Raw genomic sequence first — 25891 nt, 5'->3', positions numbered from 1 at the left:
ACTCAATATCGTATTTTTTAAAGAATTTCTTTTTTCTTCCTTTAAAAGTTTAAAAGTCCTCTCACGATCTTTGGTTCGTCGATTTTTTCTATCTTTCTATCACGTTGTCAAAGAGTAATTCTCAGTCATACACGCGCGCACACAAATACACATACATACATACATATATATATATATATATAAAATACATATACACATACGCATATATAAACGAGGCCGCCGCGGGCTCGAAAGCGAACGCTTAAAAATGTAATAGCCCGGGATCTCTGAAAAGTCCAACGCGAGAACGCCGCCCGGCCACTTTATTTTCCCCATTATTCAAATATAAATGTAAATGTTGATACAAACGGATAGGTAAATGGAGAGAAAGAGAAAGAGAAAGAGAAAGAGAAAGAGAAAGGGAAAGGGAAAGAGAGTGAGAGAGAATAAAAGAGAGATAGATAGAAAGAATTCGATTGTTGCGTCGACGAGCACGAACTCTCTCCATCGTTTTGTTATACGTTCGTATACTAGTGCGCTGCTCTTCGTTGAGGGGCGACCGAAGCGGTAGGAAATTAGTTTAGAAGGAAGCGACGCGGATAAAAGAAGTATAAAACGAGCAGAGAAAGAGAGAAAGAGAGGGAAAGTGGAAAAAAAAGGGAGAGAATCCCGAGGGTAAGAGAAGATAAAGGAAGATCGACTCTCTCTCTCTCTCTCTCTTTCTCTATACGACTATCTATACGAACTATCTTTCAAATACTAGTATTCAAATCTTATATATCTATTTTTTATTATTTCTTTTCTTCTTTCTTTCTTTACCTTTCTCTTTCAGATTCGATAATTTTTTTTTCTTTCCTCTGTTTCTTGTCTCTTCTCTTTTTTTTTCTTTTTTCTTTCTGTTTTTTTTTTTTTGTAAAATTTTCTAATTCTAACACGGTCGCTTTAATGATTTCGAGGAGATATTTTATCATTTCTCTCGTTTTTTTTTTCTTTCCTTTTCTTTTCCTTTTTCCTTCAGTGTTAATACTTTCTTTTTCATTCTTCTTCATTTTCTTTCGTTTTCTGAATTCTCTACAAGAATATATCTAGAGATAATAAAATAATTCCAACATGAGGAGTAATGTTAGTCGATAAGAATTCCATGGGAATAGTTCTCGCCAATGATATCCATTATTTTCACAGAGTAGAAGATTATTAAGTATCTTTGGAAAATAGCTCGTCAACGATTTACGACGTTGTATCTATGGGAAACAGTACTGGTATGATTCACTATGTTCCCACCATTGACGATTTACATCATAGATTACTTTTAATCGTAACATATTTTTCCATTCTCCAGTCGATTCCATAGAGGAAGAAAAAACAGAAAGAAAAAAATAAAACAGTATCATTGACTATTCACTTTCATCTCGTTTAATTCCCATTGGAATTAATTTCCTTCATAGAAACATATAATTAACAAAGCGAAAGATAATTAAAGAATTTATTGACAAACGTATTACGATTGACGATTAGAAATCTATCCAACGAATTCGTCCAAATTACACGTATAATCTTACTTTATTTTAGAACGTAATCTCTCTTTCTCTGCGTACTCCCCTCTCTCTCTCTCTCACTCTCTCTTTCGAACTTTAGTTGGCTAGGCATAGAAAAGAGGGATGCGGTAATATCATCGGATGCTCGCATTCTCGTGTTTCCCCATCGGCGATGCATTGTTCTCGCCCTTCGTCTCGCATTGTGACGAGGCCATGCCTCACGGAACTGCCGGATTGCGCGCGCGACCACACACACATACACACACAACACAAACACTTACGCACGTACAAACGCTCCAACCGGACCCGTCCGGTTGCAACAGGGTGCATATGTGCTGATAGCCTCGTAATGCCATCTCTAATTCCATGCAAGAGCTGATTTGATTTCGGCATTAAGATAAAGCATCTCTCTCTCTCTCTCTCTCTATCTGTCTATCTCTCTCTCTCTGGATGCTCCCTTCTCAGTGATCATAGCAGTTGCGCGCGGGTGCACGTTCCTCTCGAAAACGATCGAGTTGAATTCTCTCTATGGTTATGCTCCTACTCATCCTCTTTTGCTTTTATGCTTCCCTCCCTCCCTCTCTCTCTCTCTCTCTCTCTCTCTCTCTTTCTCTCTCTCTTTTTCTTTCTCACTCTTTCTCTCTATCTCCCTATCATTGATGTTGCTGTTGCTGCTATACCAGTGAACGCTTGAAACGCGATAGCTTCGATGACAATAACGACGTCAACGATATAATCCTTTTGGGAATTGCCTTTCCATTACCGGGATAAGAGAAGGAGAAACGTATTTTGTTTTGCTTCGTCCCATTTTCCTCACCCTTTCCTTTTACAATCCTACCTACGATTTTATTTTCTCTCTTTGCGAATATACTCTCTCTCTCTCTCTCTCTCTCTCTCTCTTCTCTGTTTTTTTTCTGTTTTATTTGGTTTTTTGTTACTTATTTTTAGTGCATCTCTTTACGAGAAAATTGATTTCATCTGTACGTTTGTTTTAATATCGTTGAAGTAAAATATACACATATACGTGTACCTGTGCAAATTAATCTTTCGTGTCATGTTGAAAGTATTAACGTTAAATTGTAAAGTAGAAAAAGAAAGAAAAAGGAAATGAAACAGAGAAGAAGAAAAAAAAGAGGAGAAAAGACGTCGTGAAGTAAAGTAAACTTGTGAAAATATGAAAGACCAGATGGTTTAACACATTATCGAAAGAGATTCATTGAGAGAGAAAGAGAGAAAAAAGAGAGAAAGAAAGAGAGAGAGAGAGAGAGAGAGAGAGAAAACGAAGGAGATGCTCGTTGAAAACCAAAAGAGGGACAGAGAAAAGGAGGGTTCGAGCGTCTAAAGGTGCGTGAGAGGTAGAGGTGTAGAGGTAGAAGACGAATAGAAAGAGAAAGAGAAAGAGAAAGAGCAGGAGGAGGAAGAGGGGGAGGAAATGACGAATCGGCCAGCTAATTCTTCGCGATTGGTCGCTTCGGTCGAGTGCGAAAGTCGCAATCGCACTTACGACGATCGTCTCACGCTTCACTACTTTCAGAGGCAACTCAGACGCGTTAGTTTTCGCGCTTGGCGACGTTACGACCGTCGACTCTCGTCGTCGACAGAGGAAAGAGAGAACGATGATGCACGGGATTTATTCAAGCTCGAACGCGCCGAGGAAGGTACCGGCACGCGAGTTCTCTTCCTTCGAAACCATCTTCCTTTATAAGCCCAACCAACCACCTTCACCTCCACCTCCACCTCTTTCTACTCGTTCATCGTCTTCCTCTTCTTTTTCTTCTCATATTCTTTTTCTATAGGTATACCTTTTTACCACACGGTATTTCTTACCTCCACCCTCTATACCCCTCTTTTTCTTCGTTCTCCAACCTTCATCTCTTTATCCTTTCGACAGTACCACAGCGTCTTGTTCAATATTTATTATTCGTCATTCTCGATCGTTAAAAACAGAAAGGGAAAATAGTTCGGTATTTATTTATTAAGTTATTTTTATTTGTGAATTATTGATTGCACATGTGCAGTAGTCACTCGTTTCAAAATATCTTTTAGAAATGTTTTGAGAAATTATCACTGACTCACCCTATATATATATATATATATATATATATATATATATATATATATATATATAAGATCTTGCGTAATTAAATATAAATCTATGTGGAACAAAAGAAAATGAAAAAGGAAAAAAAATAAATAAATAAAAAGAATCGAGATGATATGTAGTAGAAGATACCAGAGAAGACAAGACAAGTTTGACGATAAAAAATACTTAAGCATAAAGCTCTCGGTATCTTAGACCTCCTTCATCATGGACATTGTTACGGATGCTGTAGTAGCCGGGTGTGTCGGCATACTCGCGACCGCAGAGGTATCGGAGTGCGGCCTGGCACGGGTCAACCGCAAACCGACAACGTCCACGCGCTCCTCCTCCTCCTCCTCCTCCTCCTCCTCCTCCTCCTCCTCCTCCTCCTCTTCCTCTTCCTTCTCTTCTGTACTACACTACACTACTATACTATACTATACTATACTACTCTACTCTACTCTCTTCCCTTCTCTTCTCTTTTCATCTTTCTCTCTCTTTATTCGTAGCACACAAACTTCTCTCTCTGTCTCTCTCTCTCTCTCGTGTCCAACCACGTCATCGTAAATAACGTTTCCACTCTAGATAAAACGAGAGAAATAATATATGTACCTTGAGAGTAACTCGGACAGGGCTGTGTATTAGAAATAACGATTTAGTTTATTCTAATCTCGACGTTTATGTAGTTACATTCGTCAATTTCGATTTCGTCAAAAAAATGTAGGTAGATTGATACATATGTGTGTGTGTGTGTGTGTGTATGTAATAATTAGCAGATACATAGTATACAAATTTTATTTTATTTTTTTTTTCCAATACATTGAAGTAGGTAATGTATATAGGTACATGTACATATACATAAAAATGTGTTTATATGCGTATGAAAGAGAAAGAATGAAAGGTAGATGGTTGCAGGTGCAAGAAGATAATTGCAGATGTTCGTTATTTAATTACAATTTGTCGATACAGACTTCATGGCCCTCTTACTCTCTTTTTTTTTTCTTCTTTTTTTGTCTTCTTTTTCATTTTTTTTCTTTTTCTTCCTCTTCTTCTTCTTGTCGTTGTCGTTATTGTAAACGACGACTTGCGACGAAGCCCCTTGACATCCGATCGAATCTCTCGAGATCTCCTTTGAAACATAAAATAATTCCTTAATTAGGTATTTCTTCGGTGCCATAGTCTGACATCTCTCTCTCTCTCTCTCTCTCTCTCTCTCTCTCTCTCTCTCTCTCTTGTTCTGTCTCTTGAATTATAGCCTCGAATTAATTACGATATTAATTATCATTTCATTTAATCGAACGAGGAGAAATTCACAAGACCGAAAAATTCTTCTTTTCCTTTTTCAATAATAAAACGATCATCGAATTAGAATATTTTTTTCCTTTCTATATAAATTTCATACTCAACAAGGTATCATCAAATATCGATAGATAATAATATTGATTATAAATAATTGAAAATATCATTCGATTGGTTAAAGAATTCGTTGCTGAATTTTCCAGTTTCTTTTTTCTTTTTTTTTTCTCGATCTCGTTCCCGTTAAGCCGAATGTCAGGGACGATTTTGCGATTTAACGACTTAATAAAGTTGCCCGAGTAACGCTAAAGGGAAGGTGAGGAAGAGGGGTGAGAACGTCAGGGGGGTGGCAACGAAGCTTTGGTCATAAGTCGGCGTGAGTTTATGCGATGAATATAGGCAAGAGTATCCTTGGAGCGAGCAAGCAAGCAAGCAAGCAAGCAAGCAAGCAAGCAAGCAAGCAAGCAACCCCCTCCTTCGTATTCTCTTTTGACCACCCCGCGCTTATTATTTCGATCCGACACTCGGACCACTCTATGGTGGCTCGTAAAAGCTGGACTAGAACGTCACGTTAGAGAGTGAGAAAAAGAATGAGAGAATGAGAGAATGAGAAAAAGAGAGAGAGAGAGAGAGAGAGAGAGAGAGAGAGAAAGAGAGAGAGAGAAGATATGTTCAAAGGGCTCGCCTTTATTATTTATTCCATCGTGAGTCGTAAAAAGGCCAGGGCTCTACGGATTTATCGTAGAAATATTGAAATGAGAGACACTGCTTCTCTTCTCGACTCTTTCTTTCTCTCTCTCTCTCTCTCTCTCTCTCTCTCTCTCTTTATTTATTTTTTTGTTTTTATTTTTGTTTTTTTTTTACTTTTGAAAGGCTGACCACCACCCCAAACGCTTTACGAGGCGATATATTTTATTCGAGCGAGGTATATACAAACACACAGATATACACATACACATATATTGTGGCAAGACGATTCGCGAAGTGGGCTATCCACACGGTCTCTGTGTACGTATCCTCTTTGACTACCCGTCGCGGTGGATCATCGAACGTTCCAAGAGGATCGAGATCGACGAGCGGTCCAATCGAATTTCAAGCCGATCGAACTTGTCCTGTTACGGATCGACGACTACGAGAGTCGCACGACTGGAAGGAATTCCTTTGAGAATTGTATATTGGAAAGAGAAAGATAGACTCGAGAGAAAAGATAATTACACGACTTACATGTTTCTTTATATAGAACTTTTTTCTTTAATCCTTCTCTTTCTTCTATTTTTATCTACTTACGTCATATCGTTTTCTAATAATTCTTTACGGAGTTACATCGATCGATCGATCGATAGAGAAAGAGAGAGAGAGAGAGAGAGAGAGAGAGAGAGAGAGAAAGAGAGATTAATAATTACTTGTAATTTAATATTTTTCTTTTTCATTTTTTTCTTCGAAAATAATTTCGAAAAGAAACGAAATATCGAAGGAAATCGGGATAGGCTCTACCGAGATGATCTTTCCTTTGCTTTCTCTCTCTCTCTCTCTCGCTTTCTGTTCACACTGTTTCTCTTTCCTTTTCTTTGTCTTCTGTTTTGGTAAATAAAAATGTAACGCAACGTAACATTTCTCCCTGTTTTGTCGGCACACTCTCTTAGTCGTCGTTGTCGTTGTCGTCGTCGTCGTCGTCGTCGGCTTCGCGAGTCAGGATAATCCGCGGTCCAAATTGGCTGGATTACGCGTTCCAAAGACTGAGCCACGTCCTCGAGATTGGCTGGATTACGCGGATGTAACGCACGTCGTGAGAGTAGCTACGTGCCCAGTTCGCCACGTGCAAATACAGGTATTATCGGGTATTACTTCCTATGACTACGAAGTATCGCGTGCTACTAGAAATATGTACCTCAAGGCTCGTCACGCTTCGGATTATTTGCCGAAGGCTTCTCGTTTTTCTTTCTTCTTCTTCTTCTTTTTCAGTTTTTTCTCTTCCTTTTTTTTTTATTCTTATTTTTTTTTTTTCATTTTTTTTTCTTACAACGAGAAAAAAAATATTTCAATATGCCCATTAAATACTAAAAAACATCTCGAGAACATTTCGAGATCGGGCGTTTAGTAATTAATATTTATAAATTGTTTATAGAACGTGAAACATCCGGAAGGTTGAAAAGTTGTTCGACGTTAATTAGACTATCACGTATCTAACGATTAATTTACTTTTGAAAGGACTGTTAGAACGATCAAGTGTTTTAGATGATTCACCGTGTAATCAAATCTAACATAGAGACATAGAACAGAGGATAGGAAGCAATTTAGGATTTTCTATCAGTTTTTTTCTTTCTTTTTTTTTACCAAAACATTCGCGTTAATCTTCCCGACACTCCACCTTCTACGATGGCCAACATTGCGTGTCCTATCTGCTAGTAATAAAGATATTTTACACTTTCGCTAGGGTTCCTGAAATTGGAAGTCTTTTTTCTCTCTTTCATTCTCTCTATCTCTCTCACTGCGAAAAAAAAATATTTCTTGTAAGCGTTGCATTAACAAATATTTTCTTTTAGATATTATGCTAAACGATTCAAAAAAAAAAAATATGTATATATAAAAAAAAATCATAACAATAAATTAATTAATTAATTACATATTCGTACAATCGTAGTAACAGTATCGTTTTTTCCTCTCTTTCTTTCTTTTTATCTACAAGTAGGTAATTCGACTAATAAGCCCCGACATGGTAGTGCTCGTTCGAAACATAAATAAGTGAGCGGTACTGAAATCGTAATGTTCCACAACACGGTACCGGTATAAAAATTAAAATTAGCCCGCGAGAGCAAAAAGAAGAGAGGACGATGAGCAAGAGAGAGAAAGAAAAATAGAGAGAGAGAGAGAATGGTTAGGGGGTGGGTGAGTTGCAAGGGAAGCGAGCACCCCAACGAGTATTATGCAAAGCCACGAGCAATAAAAATAACATATTGCGAAGGAGAAAAAGAGAAAGAGAGAGGAAGAAAGAGAAAGAGAGAAGAAGAAAGAGAGAGAGAGAGAGAGAGAGAGAGAGAGATAGGTATAAGTTTTAATCCAATATTACTAAGATAAGTCTAAACCCTCGGTGGAGAAAAAGATTTCTTTTGTGTAACGCAACCCCCGGCTTTACATTGTGGTTATTAGAAAATGCTCTTTCCGTAGTAGCGCATCGCCAAGGGGAAGTTATTCTTCCTCTTCCATCTTTTTTTTTTTCTTTTTTCTTCATATTCATCCCGCTACCGCCCCCTCTTCTTTCTCTTTCTAATAACGACGACACATAAAGATCTCAAAGAAAATTCGTTCTATCTCTCTATTCTCAACATTTTTATCGATATCTCATTTAAATTTACTGTAATAAATTTCTCTAATCATTTTATCCGAATCTAAAGAATTCATTTATGTGTGTATATATATATATATATATATATATATATATATATATATATATAATATCGATTATTTAATCTTGAAATATATTAATCATAATGTTAATTATCAGAAGTAAGATATTTATCGATGTCATTAAAATTTTTCAAATCATTTTGTTCTTTGATTTCGAATAACTCAATTATTATAACATCGTCTATCTAATATCCACGTATTAATTATTGATTATAATAATAATAGTTATCAGAAGTAACAAATTTTCTTCCTATTCTATTCTATTTTTTTTTTTTTTTTTAAATAACTTGCCATAACTTCGATCTGAAAATAATAAAAAGCTCTATTTTAACGTTTCAGCAAGCAAAAGAATTTTCTTTGTATTTTATTAGATCGTAACGAGATATATACCTAAGTGTATATAGAAATCGATCGAATAGTAATCTAGGAAAAACGTAGTCGAGCGGGAGATACTGCCAGAGTATTAAAGATAACGAACGTAATAATTTCGTCGATTTTTCGATCCGTAAAATATAATAAAGTGCGTCGGAGGTTTTCTTTTTTCTTTTCTTTTTTTTTCTTCCTTTTAAAGAGAAGAGGGGGGATCCGGTGGATAGGGATGGTGTGACGCGGCGTGGGTGGGGAGAGAGGGGAGGATTGGTAGAGAGAAATGATATGGAGAATTCTCGAAAAGGGCTCGAGATGTGAAACAACTCGCCCCTTCTTTTATCTCCCGTTCCACTCGACGTGTGAAATCGGACAAATCCAATCCGACTGACAGGATTGCAGCGATGCGAAGGGCGAGCAAGCTAGAGGTGGAAGAAAGTGCCGGTGCGTGGAAGGGAATGAAGTTAAAAAAAAAAAGGAAAAGAGTAAAAGAGAGAGAGAGAGAGAGAGAGAAGGAGGGAGGGAGAGAGGTAGAAAAAACAAGCAAGTAAAGAAAGAGAGGCAAAAAAAGAAAAAGAGAGAAGAAAAAAGACTCGTGGGCCATCGTAAAAATTTATAATTTGGAAAATATCGCTCCGTTCTTGGATTTCAGGCGGCAATCGAGTTTATAAAGCGGGAAATCGAAGGGTCGAGTCTATGTTAGAGAGAAAGAGAGAGACAGAGAGAGAGAGAGAGAGAGAGAGAGAGAGACGGTGACGACGATAACGGCGAAAGACTTTTGACGAAAATTGAAGTCGTTGTTATGACGGGAATTGCACGCGACGAGGCTTTACGACACGAGGGTGCTTCTCTCTTTCTCTCTCTTTCTCTTTTTCTTTCTTTCTTTCTCGCTTGCTAGGCGTTTGCAACTTTTCAAAAGGATGGAAGGGAGATGGAGATAGAGAGAAAAAAATCCACGAAAAAAAAAGTACGGACAAAGTGTGAAAAAATAATAGATCAACGAAGTTTGACTGCATTCGACATTTTTTTTAAGTGTTAATTTTCTTCGTTTCTTGTTCTTCTTCCTCTTCTTCTTTTTTTCTCTCTTTCTCTCTCTTTCTCTCTTTCTCTTTCTTTTTTTGTCTTCGAGAGATAGAGAGATAAAAAGAGATTTCATTTAATCGCATGCTTCTTGAAAAATGTTCTTGCAAGAAGAAATTTTCCCATAGATGCTTGAGGTTCTCTCTCATTTTCGGCTCCGTATTTGAAGAGCTTAAAACGGTAGCAACGGATACGCGATAAGATGTCGTAATTTAAAGATAGCGCAGTCCATTCCCGTGTTATACAGAGACTTCTTTGTACGATACTTCTTCAAGTCACGCGCCAGGTTTGCTTTTACGAATCCGGAACCGGACGAAATAGAAAGAATGAAGTACACAGAGTGAAAGAGAGGGGGAGAGAGAAAGAGAGAAGGAATGGGAGTCAGAGGGAAAGAAAATAAGAAAAAGGAAATCAGATTTATTATACTCGAGAGTAAGGACGTTTCTCCATTTTTAAATAATAATAAATATTATTCAAAGAAAAAAGAAAGAAAGAAAAGAACAAAATAACATAAGTGATCAAGGATAAAAATTTCTCAAAAAAAAAATAAATAAATAAAAAAAAAATTAACTTTTTTAAATATCTGGTAAATCAGATCGAATAGAAATTGAAAGAGAAAAAAAAACGAGATTTAAAAAAAAAATAATTTTTTTAAATATCTGGTAAATCAGATCGAATCGAAATTGAAAGAGAGAAAAAAATGAGATAGAACAGATTACCCGTTGTTCGATAACGAGCTAGGATATTATTTGCAGATGCATGGAGCACATGCAACGACAACGTACGTATGTGCACATGTTTCCAAAGAGATAGAGAGAGAGAGAGAGAGAGAGTCATCCGCTGCAACAACATCAGAGAGCATTTAATCCGGAATGCCGAATACCGAAGTAGCAAGCAGATCGTAGCCAAACCGAGCTACGAGCCGGCCCCGAGCGATAGATTTAGGCAATGCGCGAAAACGGGGTTGCAACCCTCCTCGCGCTTCGTCGTTGCACCCTATCCCTCGGCGGGCCATTAATAATATACCCATATTGGACACAATTCACCTTGAAATTAACCGGCAGCCGATTGGTAAGCCCGTACCAAATTGACTTCGAAATTGACAATTTATGATCGCATGATTTTACTCTCTATCGTTCTCTCTCTCTCTCTCTCTCTCTCTCTCTCTTTTTTCTTTTTCTTTCTTCCACTTCTTATTCGAAAAGTGTTAGGAATTAAGTTAAACACATAAATTATGTACAATTATTATCATGCGAAAAGAATTTTCTTTCATATTTTTTTTTCCTTTTTAACAATTTATTATCCCGCAATTTTACTCTCTAATCCTCTCTCTTTTTTCTATTTCTTATTTGAAGAATGTTAGAATTAAAAATTAAACACATAAATCGAGTGAGATTGTTATCATAGTAAAGGAATTTCCTTTTTCTTTTTCTACCTTTTTTATTTCCTTACGTTTTTTTATCTTTTGGAATTCGTAAAGAGGAAAATTAATTTATTAATCTTCAGATAAAATAATTTCAAAGAGATTGTTAGTTTCGATAATTGTATTAATCAACAATTGGATTTATCAGTGAAATCGTATTGTAGGAGTTCTCGTTTATGCTCGTGTTAGAAGAAAACTTTCCAAAATCTCTCACGAATTCCGATCTTGGGAAAAGGTAGCTTTCCACGGAAGCAACCAAGTGTAATTAAGACAATTAAGGCGGACGTCGTAAATCGTAACGCGCGCATCCTCTTAAAAAAGAATTGAGATATCGGATCACGGATCTTCACGAGATTCATCGTGCCCATGCACTGGATTCATTTCGTTTCTATCTTTCCTCCCATTGCATTGTCTTGCTTTATGATGAAGTATTATCTCCTTGCGCTTATGCTTTCGATGCTAATAATAGTTAGATTATTATTATTATTATTATTATTATTATTATTATTATTATTATTATTATTATTATTATTACTACTACTACTATTATTATCATTATTATTATTAATGTTTATTCTCGATGAAAGAAAAAAAGAAAGAAAAGAAAAAGAGTACAAAAAAAAAAGAAAATGAAAAATAAAAGTAAAAAGAAGTGAGATTTCGATAGGAAAAATTATTTCGAGTGAATTATCTTTCGAATTGTATTTTTTATTTGGAAATATCTTACATCGTTAGAAATGAAAGTAATATTTCGTTTATAGAAGCTTGCGTTAGGCCGTTCGAAAAGGTGCGACGATCTAACGAAGTCGATGGATCGTTGCACGCCCAGTCGCCTATAAAAGCCTTATAATTCTCCCTCTTTCTCAGACACATACACGTACACATAGATATAAACATAGACATAAACATACACATAAGCTATATCGTCCGGCAGCTCTTTCGAAACGTCTGCTCTTGGAGATCGTAGTAGCAAGGATCATTAAGGCGGAGAAGCTCGATCGAATCGAAAGGAGGGCCCGTAGAGAGCACCTGGCCTCTGATCAACGCAAATCCCACACGCGATTCGGCGCGAGAAACGCCGCTTACAAGATCGTAACCGACGAATCTAATCACGATCGTCGATCGAACGGACCGATGATCCTACGATCTCCAGCAGTTTGTTCAAGGTACGGTTCGTCCACGTAATTACAATTTCGATTGGTAGTTGAACGCGAATGTAATGCGTATTTCAAGTGGACAGCTTTCTTAAATGTAGATTGTTCAATATTAACGATTATTATAATTGCTACATATGTCCGATTCACGAGTAGATATAGTTATAGGATTTGATATTCATCTTTCAGGGAAAATTAAAATGCACCTGTTGAAAAAGAATTTTATTATTTCTTTGCCTTCTTTTATTTTGTCCTTTAATTCATTAATTCGTTCTTTGTTTTCTTTTTCTTTTTCTTTTTCTTTGACGAAATGTAATAAAAGAAAAGAAAAGAAAACGATCGTGTCAAACAGCGAAACATTATTTCTTCTCTCTAACGATTACAACACACGAGAACTTCTCGAATCTGTAGTTCTTGAGGCAGAACCGTTGACAGCAAAACGAACGGAATTGTAATTTATGGTGAAAATGCACTAGGTGTTCTCTCCAAGGTACATACATAGTTATTAGAGTCGGTAGAGAGAGAGAAAGCGTGTTTCGTTCCGCGTTGCAGATAGCCGATCGGTGCTATTTAGAATTCTCTTTTCGATTTCATATTGCTAGAGATTATTGCGTCGAGTGTTTACTAGCGTTGCGACAACTCGCTGGTAAAATAATTATTAACGAATGCTTTTGATCGTGTTTTTAATTTCACAATAGATAATAAAAAGGAAAAAAAAAGGAGAAAAAAAATAGAAGCATAAATAAGTAAATAAGTAAAGAAATAGGTAAAAGAGATAGGAAGCAACGTGATTATAATAGAAAACACGTTTATCAATGTGCGAAAATATTGACAGAGACGTTAGTTTTTTTTAGAGGAAGAGAAAAAAATGTATAGATAGATAGATAGATGGAGAGAGAGAGAGAGAGAGAGAGATAAAAAGAAAAGAAAAAAATGATTTTGGTATCATAAAAAAATAGAAGAAAATCGTTAATATCTCACCGTAAAAAGGAAAGGATCTACTTTGAAGTCTTCTCTGAAAGCCGTAGCTGTCGTCTTACATATACCTGTCGATATAGCGAATAAAAAAAAAGATTTGCTGGTTGGTAGAGTAGTAAAAGAAAAAGGGTTAACGTTCCGTTCTCCAAGGCTTTTCTGGTTTCGTTGGGTTTATACGCAAACAAGTGCGTATTATGCGGATCTAAACGTTCGAGAGTGCGTTCTTGTTTTCGGTGTAACTCGAAGCTAAGCGGTTTAAGAGATCAACGCCGGTATAAACCGGCCGTCTGAGAATCGTTTGGAGATATCTCGTGCGTGAGAGGCGTCGGGAGAAGAGAGAGAGAGAGGAAAAGAAGAAGAAGAAGAAGAAGAAGAGGAGGAGGGAGGAGGAGGAGGAGGAGAATGAGTGAGTGCGAAAGAGTATATGTTTGAGTATGTGTGTATGTGTGTGTTAGGGAAGAGAGAAAGAAAGAGATAGGGAGGATGAGGAAGACTCTGGGCAAAGTGAGAGGGCTGGCAGAAAGACGGGATGAAAAATTAGATTTACAAATCTGTCTTGACTACTATGAGATTGCTCGCTTACCAAACAGCGACTCTCAACTCGTACCAATCTTTATTATTCTATATAGACAATAATTCTAATCCCTTTCGATAACATCGAATTTTTTTTTAAACGGGTTAATCGTGAGAATCGATTTGTGCGTTTCCTTTTTTTTTTATCTTTTTAATATCGAGTCTTATCGACGTCGTACAGTAGAATCCTATTCGATATATTTCCGATTATATCGATATATGCTTCGAGTGTCTTTTTGTTAAAAGAAAGAAAAAAGAAAAGAAAAAAGGAGGAATTCATAATGGAATAAAATGTAAGAAAAAGAAATTAGTTGAGAACCGGTCGATGCATCTCCCGTCATAGGTGCTATATCGAGAGCAAATAAAGGTCCACGAGAGTGTAGAGGGTAAGCAGCAACGAGTTCAAGATATTTTCTCGCTAGCTAAAGCAAAAGATCTCGCTTTGTGTACGTTACGCGGAGACTTTGTAGAGACGTATATCTCGTGAACGCGTGTGGTGTGTCTGCCTCTCTGGCGCCTGCCTCATATGAAAAATGAACGTCCCTGCTAACCGCACGGGGCACCACCGCCACCACCATCACCATCATCCACCATCGCCATCACCATCACCATTGCCATCACCATCGTCTACCATATAGATTGTTTCAAGAAAAGAGAATCTTCTTTTCTTCCTTTCAATTCCCACCGTCGCTATGAATCTTTCGACTATTCTTCTCATGGTTTTTATACCTTTTGTGGTGACCGAGGATATTTGTTAGGATTCTTCCTTTCTTCTTTGGAATTATATTTTATTACACGTGAATACTTTAAACAAATTAAGAAGAAAATATATTTCAAGTATCTTGTATTATTTGTTTAATAAATTATATTCAGGTGTAATAAAGTATGTTCAAGTACTTCTATTTTAATTTTGGAATATAGATTTATTTATTAATAAACGATACAAGATATTTAGACATTTGCTTTTTAAATGTTATATGTTCATATATATATATCTATTAATAAGATTTATATTTATATATATATGATTTAATTATTTATAAATAATATATATTATAAAAATATATGATCTTTTACTTTGCGTCTCGTAGCAATGACGACTTTCGCTCGATTAATTTTCGAAAATCAAATAAAATATTATACATATATATATATATATATATATATATATATATATATATATATATATATATAGGTAGGTACGTAGAAAGATAATCGTTAGGATTGTTAATTCTTTAGAAGTTCTCCATAATGATTTTTCATTTTCCCTTAGTCACGTAAAAGCCTGCTCTCGAAACGTTCGCACGATATCATCTACTTGTAGATTAGCGGCTAACTTTCTCGAATCTTTCGGCTCGAAACACAAGGCCCGGGTATGTTTCTTTGATGGATCCGCAACAGCCCATTCGAGAGAATTCTTCTGTTTCTATATCTCCCCTACACCCTCCTCCACCCTCCTCCACCCTCTTCTTCTTCTCCTCCTCCTTCTTCTCCCGTTCCTTTTTTTTCTTTTTCTCTTCGTTTTTTCTTTCTCCTTTTCTTCTTTCTTTTCTCTTTCGTTTCTTTTCTGTAAAATTCGAAGTAATCTCCGAACGGAGGGGTCGGTCAAATTTGTTGTGTTCAGATACGGCCCTATGAACTCAGCTGGAAAATCATCGGTAAAATCTCATTTTTCTTTGCGAAATACCATTGTCGATTATTATATTATATTTTTTTTATTTTCTCCATTCGAATGAAAGCAAAGACCAAAGATTTTCCTGGGTGGATTCACGGCTTATTTATATGTATATATATCATATATAGTGTGTATATACAAATTGGAGAGATGCAAATTTTAAGCAAAAGAAAATGTATATATATATATATATATATATATATATATATTATATCCAATCGTACATACGATTAACAAAGAAAGAATTATTCATAAAATTTCTTAGAAATAACACGTACACATTTCTACTACTATCTCGAAGAACCTCGTGTTTATCTTTTTTCTTTTTTTCTACAAACTTTATCGATCGAAGAAAGAAACATTAACAATCATAACATTCATCGAAACGAAAATATTTCTTAATAATACTACGAACAAATTTCAATTAATACTAACAACGACCTAGCCTTTGTCCTTTCTTTTTTCTAAAAATTTCGTAGAATCGTCAATCAATAATACCGAAAGGCAAAGAAGTGTTTATCGATCGAAACGAAAATATTTCTTGGAAATAATACGTACATATCTCTGTTATTATTTCGACCTTGTGTTTGTCCTTTTTTCTAAGAATATTACGTGAAGTTGATCTCTCTTTTTCTCTCTCTTTCTCTCTCTCTCTCCCCCCCCTCTCTCTCTCTTCTCTCTCTTTGTTTATACATCTTGAGTAGAGGACGACCGTACAAGTCGTTTGAATGCGACAGTCGGGGTAAGAACGTTACCTCGAAAACAGGTGTCTCTAACCACAGTAACTCTCTACCACTGTACAGCTCCAGGCCAGGAAGACCCCCAAAGAGAGCTTCCGTTGGTTTGAGCCTCGCAGCAAGTCACCTAGCCGCTGCTGCCGGTCATCATCCACAGCATTCCTTGAAGAAGCACAGGATGGACAACGGCGATTACTATGAGAACGGACATCTAGGTAAGCTTCTACGCAAGCATCTATTTAGCTCCTTCCTTTGAGGAAGACTTTAATTGGCCTATAAAAACGCGTAATATCCCTTTCGTTTTTATTGCATTTTTATTATCGTTTAAGTAATAGGATATCTTTTTTGTTTTTCTTTTTCTTTCCTTTCTTTTGTTTGTTTAATCTCACGTTTCTGTTTAATCTCATTCGATCAGAAATCAGAGGGAATATATTTCAAAATTCTTCGTGATATATATATATATATGTTTTTTTTTTTATATAAGGATATAATTGCTAAGTCGATACAGTCATTGAATATTTTTTTATTATCGTTTTAAGAGTAATGTTTTAAATATTGCGTTATTATCTATATGACAATCGATGCGTTAATACTTTAATGTGATATATCGTATTTCATATATATATATATATATATATATATATATATATATATATACGCAGTTTAGGATATGTTCAACTTAGGTTATAGGATAATAATAATCGAATTTCTCTCTCACTTATTTTTTCTTTCGTAAAAAACAATATGTATATATATATATGTGTGTGTGTATGTATATGTAATCACATTAATCGGGTTTGCGAGAGTTTATATTTGTGAAACTTACTTACGATTGATAGTTCTGATCGTAAACGGACAAGTAAAGTGCGCTTTGCGTAGGCGTAAACGCAAGTAACTCTGGGTTGCAAGGGGCATACACTTGATTACTGCCATCCGTGTACACGGCGGTCCAACGGTGACCCCTAGCGATCAATTAATTAGGGGAATCAAACACACTTGGAGTGAGCAAATTAACTGCAACTGCAGCCTCGTGTTGCGGCCTGCGGTGACGGCGGACGCGCTTGCCGATATATCGGAATACCGCTACTGATATTATACTCTACGCAGCTGTTTACCCACGTAATATCTTTCCTAAGTGCGATTCTACGTTTTACATTTGTTGACGTTTACAAGCGAACACTTTGTTCTATAACCAAGAGACTCATCCGAATTCGACGATCGTTTACTACGAAGGTGTAATTCGATGATTATAAAATTCCATTATATATAAAACATTAGAATCGCCATTATAAACCATATTCATTTTCTTCCTACGAAATTAATCATTAAGCTCATATCGCATTATATTAATGAATAATTTTTTAATAGAAAAAAGAAAAGTCTTCCTCTATCTTCGTCGAATAAAAAAATGAATAAATAAAAAAGGAATCAACGTAGATCGTGACATAGATCATTTAATAATATTCCCAATAGAACGTTCGATTCGAAAGATCATTTTTATAATTAACGAAGCGAGTGAGAGAGTAAAAGAGAAAGAGAAAGATAGAGAGATAGAGATAGAAAGATAGAGAGAGAGATACAGTTTCGATTGGTTGTTAATACTCTTTCTCTTGGATGATGTCACCCAGAGAAATTGGAAAATTAATCGGACATTACGTTTCGGTTTATGTGTCCTCGGTGTTCTCTTCGACGAGTCACGATGCGACATCTATTCTAGTAATATCTACGGTACGGAATCGTTAAACTCGCGGCTTGCAAGCTAGCATAGGTAGACGCAGCCGATAGGCGAACGCAGTTCGGAAATTGTTTAAGCAAATAATCGTGAACATGCCCGTCGACCAATTTTACGAGCAAATACGTTTCACGGGGCAACGTTAATGAATTAATGCTGCGGCGTTCGCGGTCCGTGCCTGCAGCCAACCAAGCTCGTCGGGGTAAACGTTGAAACGGCCGGCAATTAATTACGGCCGTGCGGTAATTGTATAATTGTTTTACGATTGGAACCACCCCTCCCCCACCCCCTTTAACAACCTATCCCTTCATTTCGTTCATCGAACAAGTCGATCTTTCCTTTCGAGCCGATCAGATTCGATTGTCTACGTCATTTCTAATCTTTTTTGAAATTGGTCAACAGCAAGATCAAAGTGGTTGATCCTTATTATGTCATACCGTGTATAATATTTAATTGTAAGATAGGGTAAATAAAATTTTTTAGACTTTTACGTGTATGAAATATACATATATATATATATATATATATATATATATATATATGCGTGATAGGGATGAATCAATTTGATAGACCTTATTAGAAACCTTTAGCAATCGATAACAATGTAATAGTCGAAAGTGAAATCGTCGAATAATTCGTGAAATTCTGCTAGTAGAAAATGGGCTATGATCGGGCTGTGAGAAGGTGTAAAGTCGACCCAGAAAAGCGATGGGTTATCCTGATACGTTGGCTATAGCAGTGAGATAAAGATAGATAGATAGATAGATAGATAGATAGGTACAAAGAGAGAGAGAGAGAGAGAGAGAGAGAGAGAGAGAGAACGAGTGGATCGTGTACGGTATCGGGGATTGCAATTTTTTTCAATTTCGCTTGCCGCGCGAGCAGCACTTCCCATAACGCAATTAATAAACTCAACAAGCGAGATCCGATCCCGATATACCAGGAGCGTAACATCCATTCGGGGGACGGCCCGCACAATGGCCGTCACAAATGCTCGTCTATTATATACTATACATATACATATATCGTTCTGTCGATGTTGCACGGCGATACGCATCTATGTTGTCTCGACGAAATTAAAAGCGATGAGAAAAATAAATAGCTCGTGGCCAGAACCAACGTTGAGTATTATGAGGGTGGCAAGAGATAGATAGAAGAGAGAGGGAGAAAGAGAGAGAGAGATAAGAAGAGCTATGTTTGGCCAAAGCCGCGTGTCCATGAGAGCCTTTTCATCCCCCTATAAAATATTAGAAACAACCCTCTCAAATTTTACATTCGAGTAATATCTTTTTTTCTCTTTCTCTTTTTCTTTGTATATATATATATATATATATATATATATATATATATATATATATATCTTGTTTCTCATTATAATTATTTTTTTTTATAAATATTAACTCATACTTATTATCTTAATAATTTCCTTTCTTGCGTAATGTTAATCGCTAACGCTATATTTTTTTTTTTTCGTTTATCTCTCCCCTCTTTCTCTCCCTCTCTTTTTGCGTACGGAATTATCGATGGTGCTCGAACAAACGAGGAAGGAACGGAAGCCGATAGGACTCTTCGAGTCCGATATATCGGCTCGTATATACGTGCCGGGAAGCTCCGGTTAATTATTTAGCGCCCGCCGGTTACTGAAATATCATTAATCAAATTGGCCTCCTCGCGTAATTCGCATTACACCGGGGTAATGCATACCGAGTTACATATTAAAGCGTAAACTAAGCAAATTATCCGGCCATCTGCGCGTGTTCGTTGCGTCGAGTAGAAAGGGATGGTGTTGGTGTTGGTGGTGATGGTGGTGGTGATGGAGGTGGTGGTGGTGGTGGTGATGGAGGTGCGGAACAGGAGATCTGGAGAAGGGAGAAGGGGTGAAGGAGAAGGGAGTAGGTAGGAACTTGTTAAAAAGGTAGCCAATATACATATAAGTTGGCGATGGTCTGTAAACGAAATTTCAAAACGATGTGAACAAAATGATTGAAAACTAAAGGCTTGGATGCAATACCATGCACTAGGATGACGTTTTTCCACGATGAAAATAGCCTACTATAACCCGAGGGTTATACGTAGAACTAAGAGCTATGTTACGTATTGTTAGTGGTAGGGATAAAGAGAGAGAGAGAGAGAGAGAGAGAGATCGAGTTAGTCGAAGGAGAACGCGATCATCGTCTTGTAAAGAGAGTATAACGCGTAAGAAAACGATAATGAGCTTGGCTATACACGTGAGAGCAGGTGAATCGTCGAGAATAAGAAGACGGATAACGTGACTCAAAGAAGTATCTTTATCGTCCTCGTTAACGTTGTTCTGCATTGAATTTTATGGAATTTCGAGATAGTCGTTGGCTACCACATTACTTTCTTTATTATCTTTTTTCTGCGCGTCTTTATCGATTATTCGTAAACAGGTCATAAATTAATATACAGGAAGTACATCGTAAAGAATCTTCTTCGTTTTTTATTTTTATTTTTATTTTTATTTTTATTTTTATTTTTATTTTTATTTTTATTTTTACTCGTTTTTTTTTTACTGTACACTTTCATCAATATAAGGAAATCCAACGATCATACATATAAAAAAAAGAAATCCTTCGAATCAATTTTATTAAAATGTATAGACTCTCTCTCTTCCTCTGACTTTGGTAATCGTAATTGAAAATTGTAGGCACCTACGTACTACATACATTCGACGTAGATTTAACAGTTTTTAATTTCATCTAAACTCTGGTAGATTTTGGTAGTAATACACGTATACGTTTAAATATGGTATAATGTGTGAGTGGTTCACATGGATTGGCACTAACACAAGGAATACGACTACCGTCAGCGAATGCTCATAAAAGCATTGATTAACCGTTGGCGGTCGTAGGTCGGGCAACGTGCACGGCTCGTGTACCAATAAAACCCAGCTAATAGTCGGCCGACATCGCTTCAATATCATTTGTCGGCCCGACCTGAAAGCTCTTTACGTGCCACGAGAGTTTTCACGAGACACGATCACGCGTGCTGTTGTTGCTGCTACTGCTACTGTTGCTGCTGTTGCTGCTGTTGCTGTTGTTGCTGTTACATGTCGATAGGATACGACGAACGTACAAAAATTGTACCCCTCTCTTTTTTCATGTACACGCACACACGTATACGCGCGAACTCCTACCTACGTACATCTATTTTTCCTCGCTATTTCGTACCATTAAATTTATTATCGTTAAAACGAATAGTTTAATGATTCTTGCAAATTATTAGCTTTTACTTTTTTACTTTTTTATTATTATTTTTTTTTTTTATAAATATACGAAATTAAATGATTAATTAACGATAAGTGTTGTATTCTCAAATCAAAGATCTTCTATATATATATATATATATATATATATATATATCGTACATGTAAATATTCTACAAAAATTATTCAATTCTTTTTCTTTGTCTCTTTCTTTCTCTGACGTAGCTCTTATTATAATTATTATAATTATTCGTAATTAGAAGAGTTTGAAGGAAAATCGCTGAGGTTTTAGTTGATGTTAATACGGACGAAGGGACGATTAAGTGAGGAAAATTCGCACGTGCGTGTCGAAGCCACGGAATTGTGGTCGAAAGACGGTCAGGTATCCGCGAAGTAATTAACAAATTGGGGAAACGAGGATACCTACTACTTCGTGAGAGAAAGGATGATTCTACCCCTTCTATTTTCCTACTATCTCTCTCTCTCTCACTCGTTAAGGGTTCTTATCGTAGCCGCGAATTAAAGGAGATACGATTCCGGATATAGCGAAGGTGTATAGCAGAGAAGAGAGAGAGAGAGAGAGAGAGAGAGAGAAGCAAGTTTCGAGAACCACTGAGGGCCGCACGTGGAATTTTCACCCTGCGGTCGGAAATTATACACCGCGTGCGTGCCGAGGGACGAAACCGAAACCGGCTCGGTGATTTGATGCGAAAGCGGAATAATCCGCGGAACGAAAACTGCCGATAATGTCGCGCAAAGAGAGACTACGCGAAAAAGATATACAAGGGGATATTGTTCTAAAGTAGGAGATCAATTTTACGTTGAGAAATATTTTTACTTTCATGCTCCTTTTTCTTTCGTTTTCTTTCTTTTCCTTATCGTTGTTGTTTTTATTTTTTTTTATTTTTTCCCTTTTAAACATTTCTCCTGTCAACTAGCATGTACTAACGAAACGTGAGTTATAATCGGAAATACATTTTCATAACGTAAATCCTTTTAGTTTTCGTAAATCGTTTTAGTTATGTAATCTTTGAAATTTTGTTTTAACATTTTGTTGATCGTGCGAGTAGGAAGATAATCGGGTCAAGATTTATTCTAGTTAAAAAGAGAGAGAGAGAGAGAGAGAGAGAGAGAGAGAGAAAGGCAGAGATAGATTTGTATATCGTATAATCTTTAAATATGATCTCACAAAATTTTGAAACATCATACTGTTAATAGAAGGATTATTAAAATGGCGATGACTGCTTGGAGATGAATTGTTTTTTTATGAATGGCAAGATTTTGGAAAATTTCATTCTTCTTTGGGATTAAACAGACCTCGAGATCGGTATCAGGCGATGCGTAGAAATACCTGCGCAAAGGTTTGTCTTTAATGATCGCGGCTTCTGCGTTAGATGCGTCCGACTTGATTGTTTTTTACGAGAGGAAACAAGAAGAGAAGAAGAAGAAAGGAGAGGAAGAAGAAGAAGAAGAAGAGGAAGAATAAGAATAGAAGGCAAAGAAGGAGAAGAAGGTGCGATCGTTCGTAGAGAAACGAGAGCGTGTTGTTAAACCTCTTCATTTTGGTAACAGAGTTACGGCTTTACCACAACGCGTGCCCGTAAATCAAGCAGCTCGGGAGAGAATCGCAGCATCTCCGCGAGTCATTTTTTTGTTAATTTTGTTTCTCCATTTTCTTTTTTTTTTCATACCTTTTATTTTTACCATCTCTCTATTTTATGCGGAGAGGTCAACAAAGTTAAAAAAAAAAAAATAAACAAAAAAAAAAAACACGAAAAGAAAAGAAAAAATTTATTTAAACGTTTGATTTCACTTCATCCGAATATTTTTTTTTTTAAATAAATTCATTCGTCTCATGGCATGATAGGTCTTTAAACGTTCGTCGAATACATACGCATATCTCTCTGTTCGTTCAAATAAATATATGCGTTTTTAGTAACTTGATTAATGACTTAGAATTTTCTCTAATTACATCCGATAAATTCTTATTAGATAAGTGATGATCATTAATATCGTATTATTTCTAATTACGAGACATTAATATTATATTATTTTTAAGGTAATTTTTGATTTTCTTTTTTTACCTTTTCTTCTTCGTGATTTTACAAACTCTTCGAATCTGATCCCTTTCGATAATATCAATGGTAATTACAGAACTGATCGATCATCAACTCTGGTAAAGAAACAAAAATTCATCTCGTATTTTCTCGACGAGCTGTCATCGTCGTTATGCAAAGCACGTTGTCCGTGTGCGTGACGAACGCGTTTGCAACGAGATGCGCGACCCATTGCCTTTTGCTTGAACATAAAAGAGCACATAGAGTACTTGGATACGTGCAAAGATGTGAGAGAGATAGAGACAGAGCCCGAGACAGAGAGAGAGAGAGAGAGAGAGAAAGAGATAGAGAGACAGAGAGAATTAGTGTGTCTATGTGAATGTGTGTACGAAGCTGCGCGAGGCCTGCCATAAAATCTGCGCCGTCTTTCAAAGCTCACGAAGGGAATTTTAGTACGACTTAATTACGACACACGTCTGCCTTCACAAGCATATCCTTTTTTTCCCTACACGCGATACAAAATTCTTCATTTTAAACTTTATTTCGTCGATTATCCCGGAGGAAAGCAAAAACAAAGAAATATATCTGCGTAATCCATCGTCCATCGGACGATCAAGCATATATAATAATAATCGATCTTCGAAACGATCTCGTAAAAAAGAAAGAAGAAATTGAGAGAAAAAAGAAAGAAGAGAAAGAAAAATAAAAAGTGAAAAGGAAAAGGAAAAGGTAAAGAAGAAAAAGGAGAAGAGAAGAAAAGAGAAGAGAAGAGAAAATGAACGAATAGAAAAAGGGGAATCGACACGAGAAAGAAAACGAGCGACCATAGCAATTTCCTGGGATTCCATGGAGTGAGATGGAAGAGTGAGAAGGCAATGGGGGATGAGAAAGAAGGGGAGAAGAGGGGGTCGGACAGGAGAGGGAAGCTAAGAGTTAATCGAGGTAACAAAAAAATAAAAATAAGCGTGGAATATCGCGAGAATGGGTAGTCGACGAATGATGTTCTGCGACGATGGTGGTTGATTGTATGTCGTGTAGTGATGAGAGCGAGAGAGAGAGAGAGAGAGAGAGGAGGAAAGAGAGGAAGGAGGGTGATGGTGTTGGTGTTAGTTGGTGGTAGGTAGTCAACAATTTACTCGTTAGCGGGCCGCCGTGTGCCGCGCCGCTCAATTAACTCGCGAATCAACGAGCCCGACCGCTTTGTCCGCGCCGGGAATATTTTTGTAATTCGCGCAGGGCTCCTCGTGACCAACAAACGAGCGGAAAGAGGAAAAGAGTGGCTCTTTGGGTTGATATAGGGCAGACTTTTTTTTTCCTTTTTTTTCTTTCTTTTTTTTTTCGTTGTGGTTTTGTTTTCCGTTTTTCTCTTTCCTTTTTGTTGTTGTTGTTGTTGTTGTTGTTTTTTCTTTTTTTTTTCTATTCTCTCTCTCTCTCTCTCTCTCTCTCTCTCTCTCTCTTTCTCTCTTTCTCTTTGTGTGCGTGTATAGGGACGTAGGTACGTACTACCTACGTACATTCGAGTGGAAAGGTGTGGAGGGGAATGGGGTTCTGTTGTTAACGGTGGAAGGGAGAGTTAAGGGTAATAAAAAAAAGGGGTGAAAATTGTACGAGGCTAATGAAAAGCGACACTTCGTTCATCTTTTTTCTTTTCTTTTTTTCAATTATTGTCGAATATTTTTTCGAGTTGGATCAATCGTTTTTTCTTTCTTTATTTTTCATTTACTCTTATTTATTCGTTCGGACCTGTGCAAACTTTCCTCTGCGTTCCTTTTTTTTTATTTTCGATATGATCGTTTTTCTATTTATTTGTTTAATTAATCAGATTTATGCGAAATTTTCTATTGTTTTCTATACTTTTCTTTCTTTTCTTTTTTTTCGATGCAAATATCAAATATAGGAATAAGAATCTTTGCGGTTTGTAAATGAAACACGGATATCTCGGGGATATAGAATTCTCGTTTCTTTTGAAGAGTTCTCTGCAGACCTGCACGTTAATTTCGCTCGAATGCACTGAAACCCACCTGCTACGTTCTCATACCTCTTCGTCGTTACTTATTTCGAAGCGGGGAAAGGTGAACGAAGGGAAGAACGTAGAACTCGAATCGAGTGTCTGCTTTTAAATCCAACGTTTGTAACGCATTTCTGTTTTGATCGTTCCATAAAACGACGGTCAATGTTTGCTACATATGTTCTGTCTTTCCTTCTCTTTCTTTCTCTTTCAATGTCTCTTTCTTCCCCCATCTTTTTTAAGTATCGAGAAACACGGAAAACATGGAGAACACGTCGTAGGGTTGATAAGTACTTTGCACACCAGCGAAAGTTTCCAAGTGGATAAAAGGAGAAAAAGAGAAGGAGAAAGCGAGAGAGAGAGAAAGAGAGAGAGAGAGAGAAAACTTGACGATAGACGTTGCTTTTAAATTGCTCAACAGTTAGGCTCATATGGTGCATCAGACGACATAAACCTGGTCACTGTCGTAAAATCTTCGTAAACGTTCGTAACTCCGACGGTGTTTGTGTGTTGAGTGTATGTATAATTTTGTGGTGTAGTAGGTATAAATCCATGGCTCTACTTTTACATTGAATATAACCATATGA

General features: G+C 36.7%; 1 protein-coding gene across 12 annotated transcripts in view; it reads left to right on the top strand.

Moving 5' to 3' along the window:
• Positions 1–25891, top strand: part of LOC122634677 (dachshund homolog 2) — a 215764-nt gene that overhangs the window by 73528 nt on the left and 116345 nt on the right. For 9 of the 12 annotated variants that reach the window (XR_006328449.1, XM_043823847.1, XM_043823848.1 and 6 more), the window contains one exon: positions 16348–16496. Coding sequence is in view for 11 of the 12 variants with exons in the window: in XM_043823847.1 (XP_043679782.1) it covers positions 16348–16496 (149 nt within the window). In the remaining variant the exon portion in view is untranslated. The remainder of the gene's footprint in view (positions 1–16347; positions 16497–25891) is intronic. The other 3 variants (XM_043823841.1, XM_043823845.1, XM_043823846.1) reach the window with 1 other exon arrangement.

This window comes from Vespula pensylvanica, chromosome 15 (genome assembly GCF_014466175.1).
Source record: "Vespula pensylvanica isolate Volc-1 chromosome 15, ASM1446617v1, whole genome shotgun sequence".
Lineage (NCBI taxonomy): Eukaryota > Metazoa > Arthropoda > Insecta > Hymenoptera > Vespidae > Vespula > Vespula pensylvanica.
The sequence above is the reverse complement of the archived record's forward strand: the minus strand, read 5'-3'. Positions and strand labels throughout refer to the sequence as shown.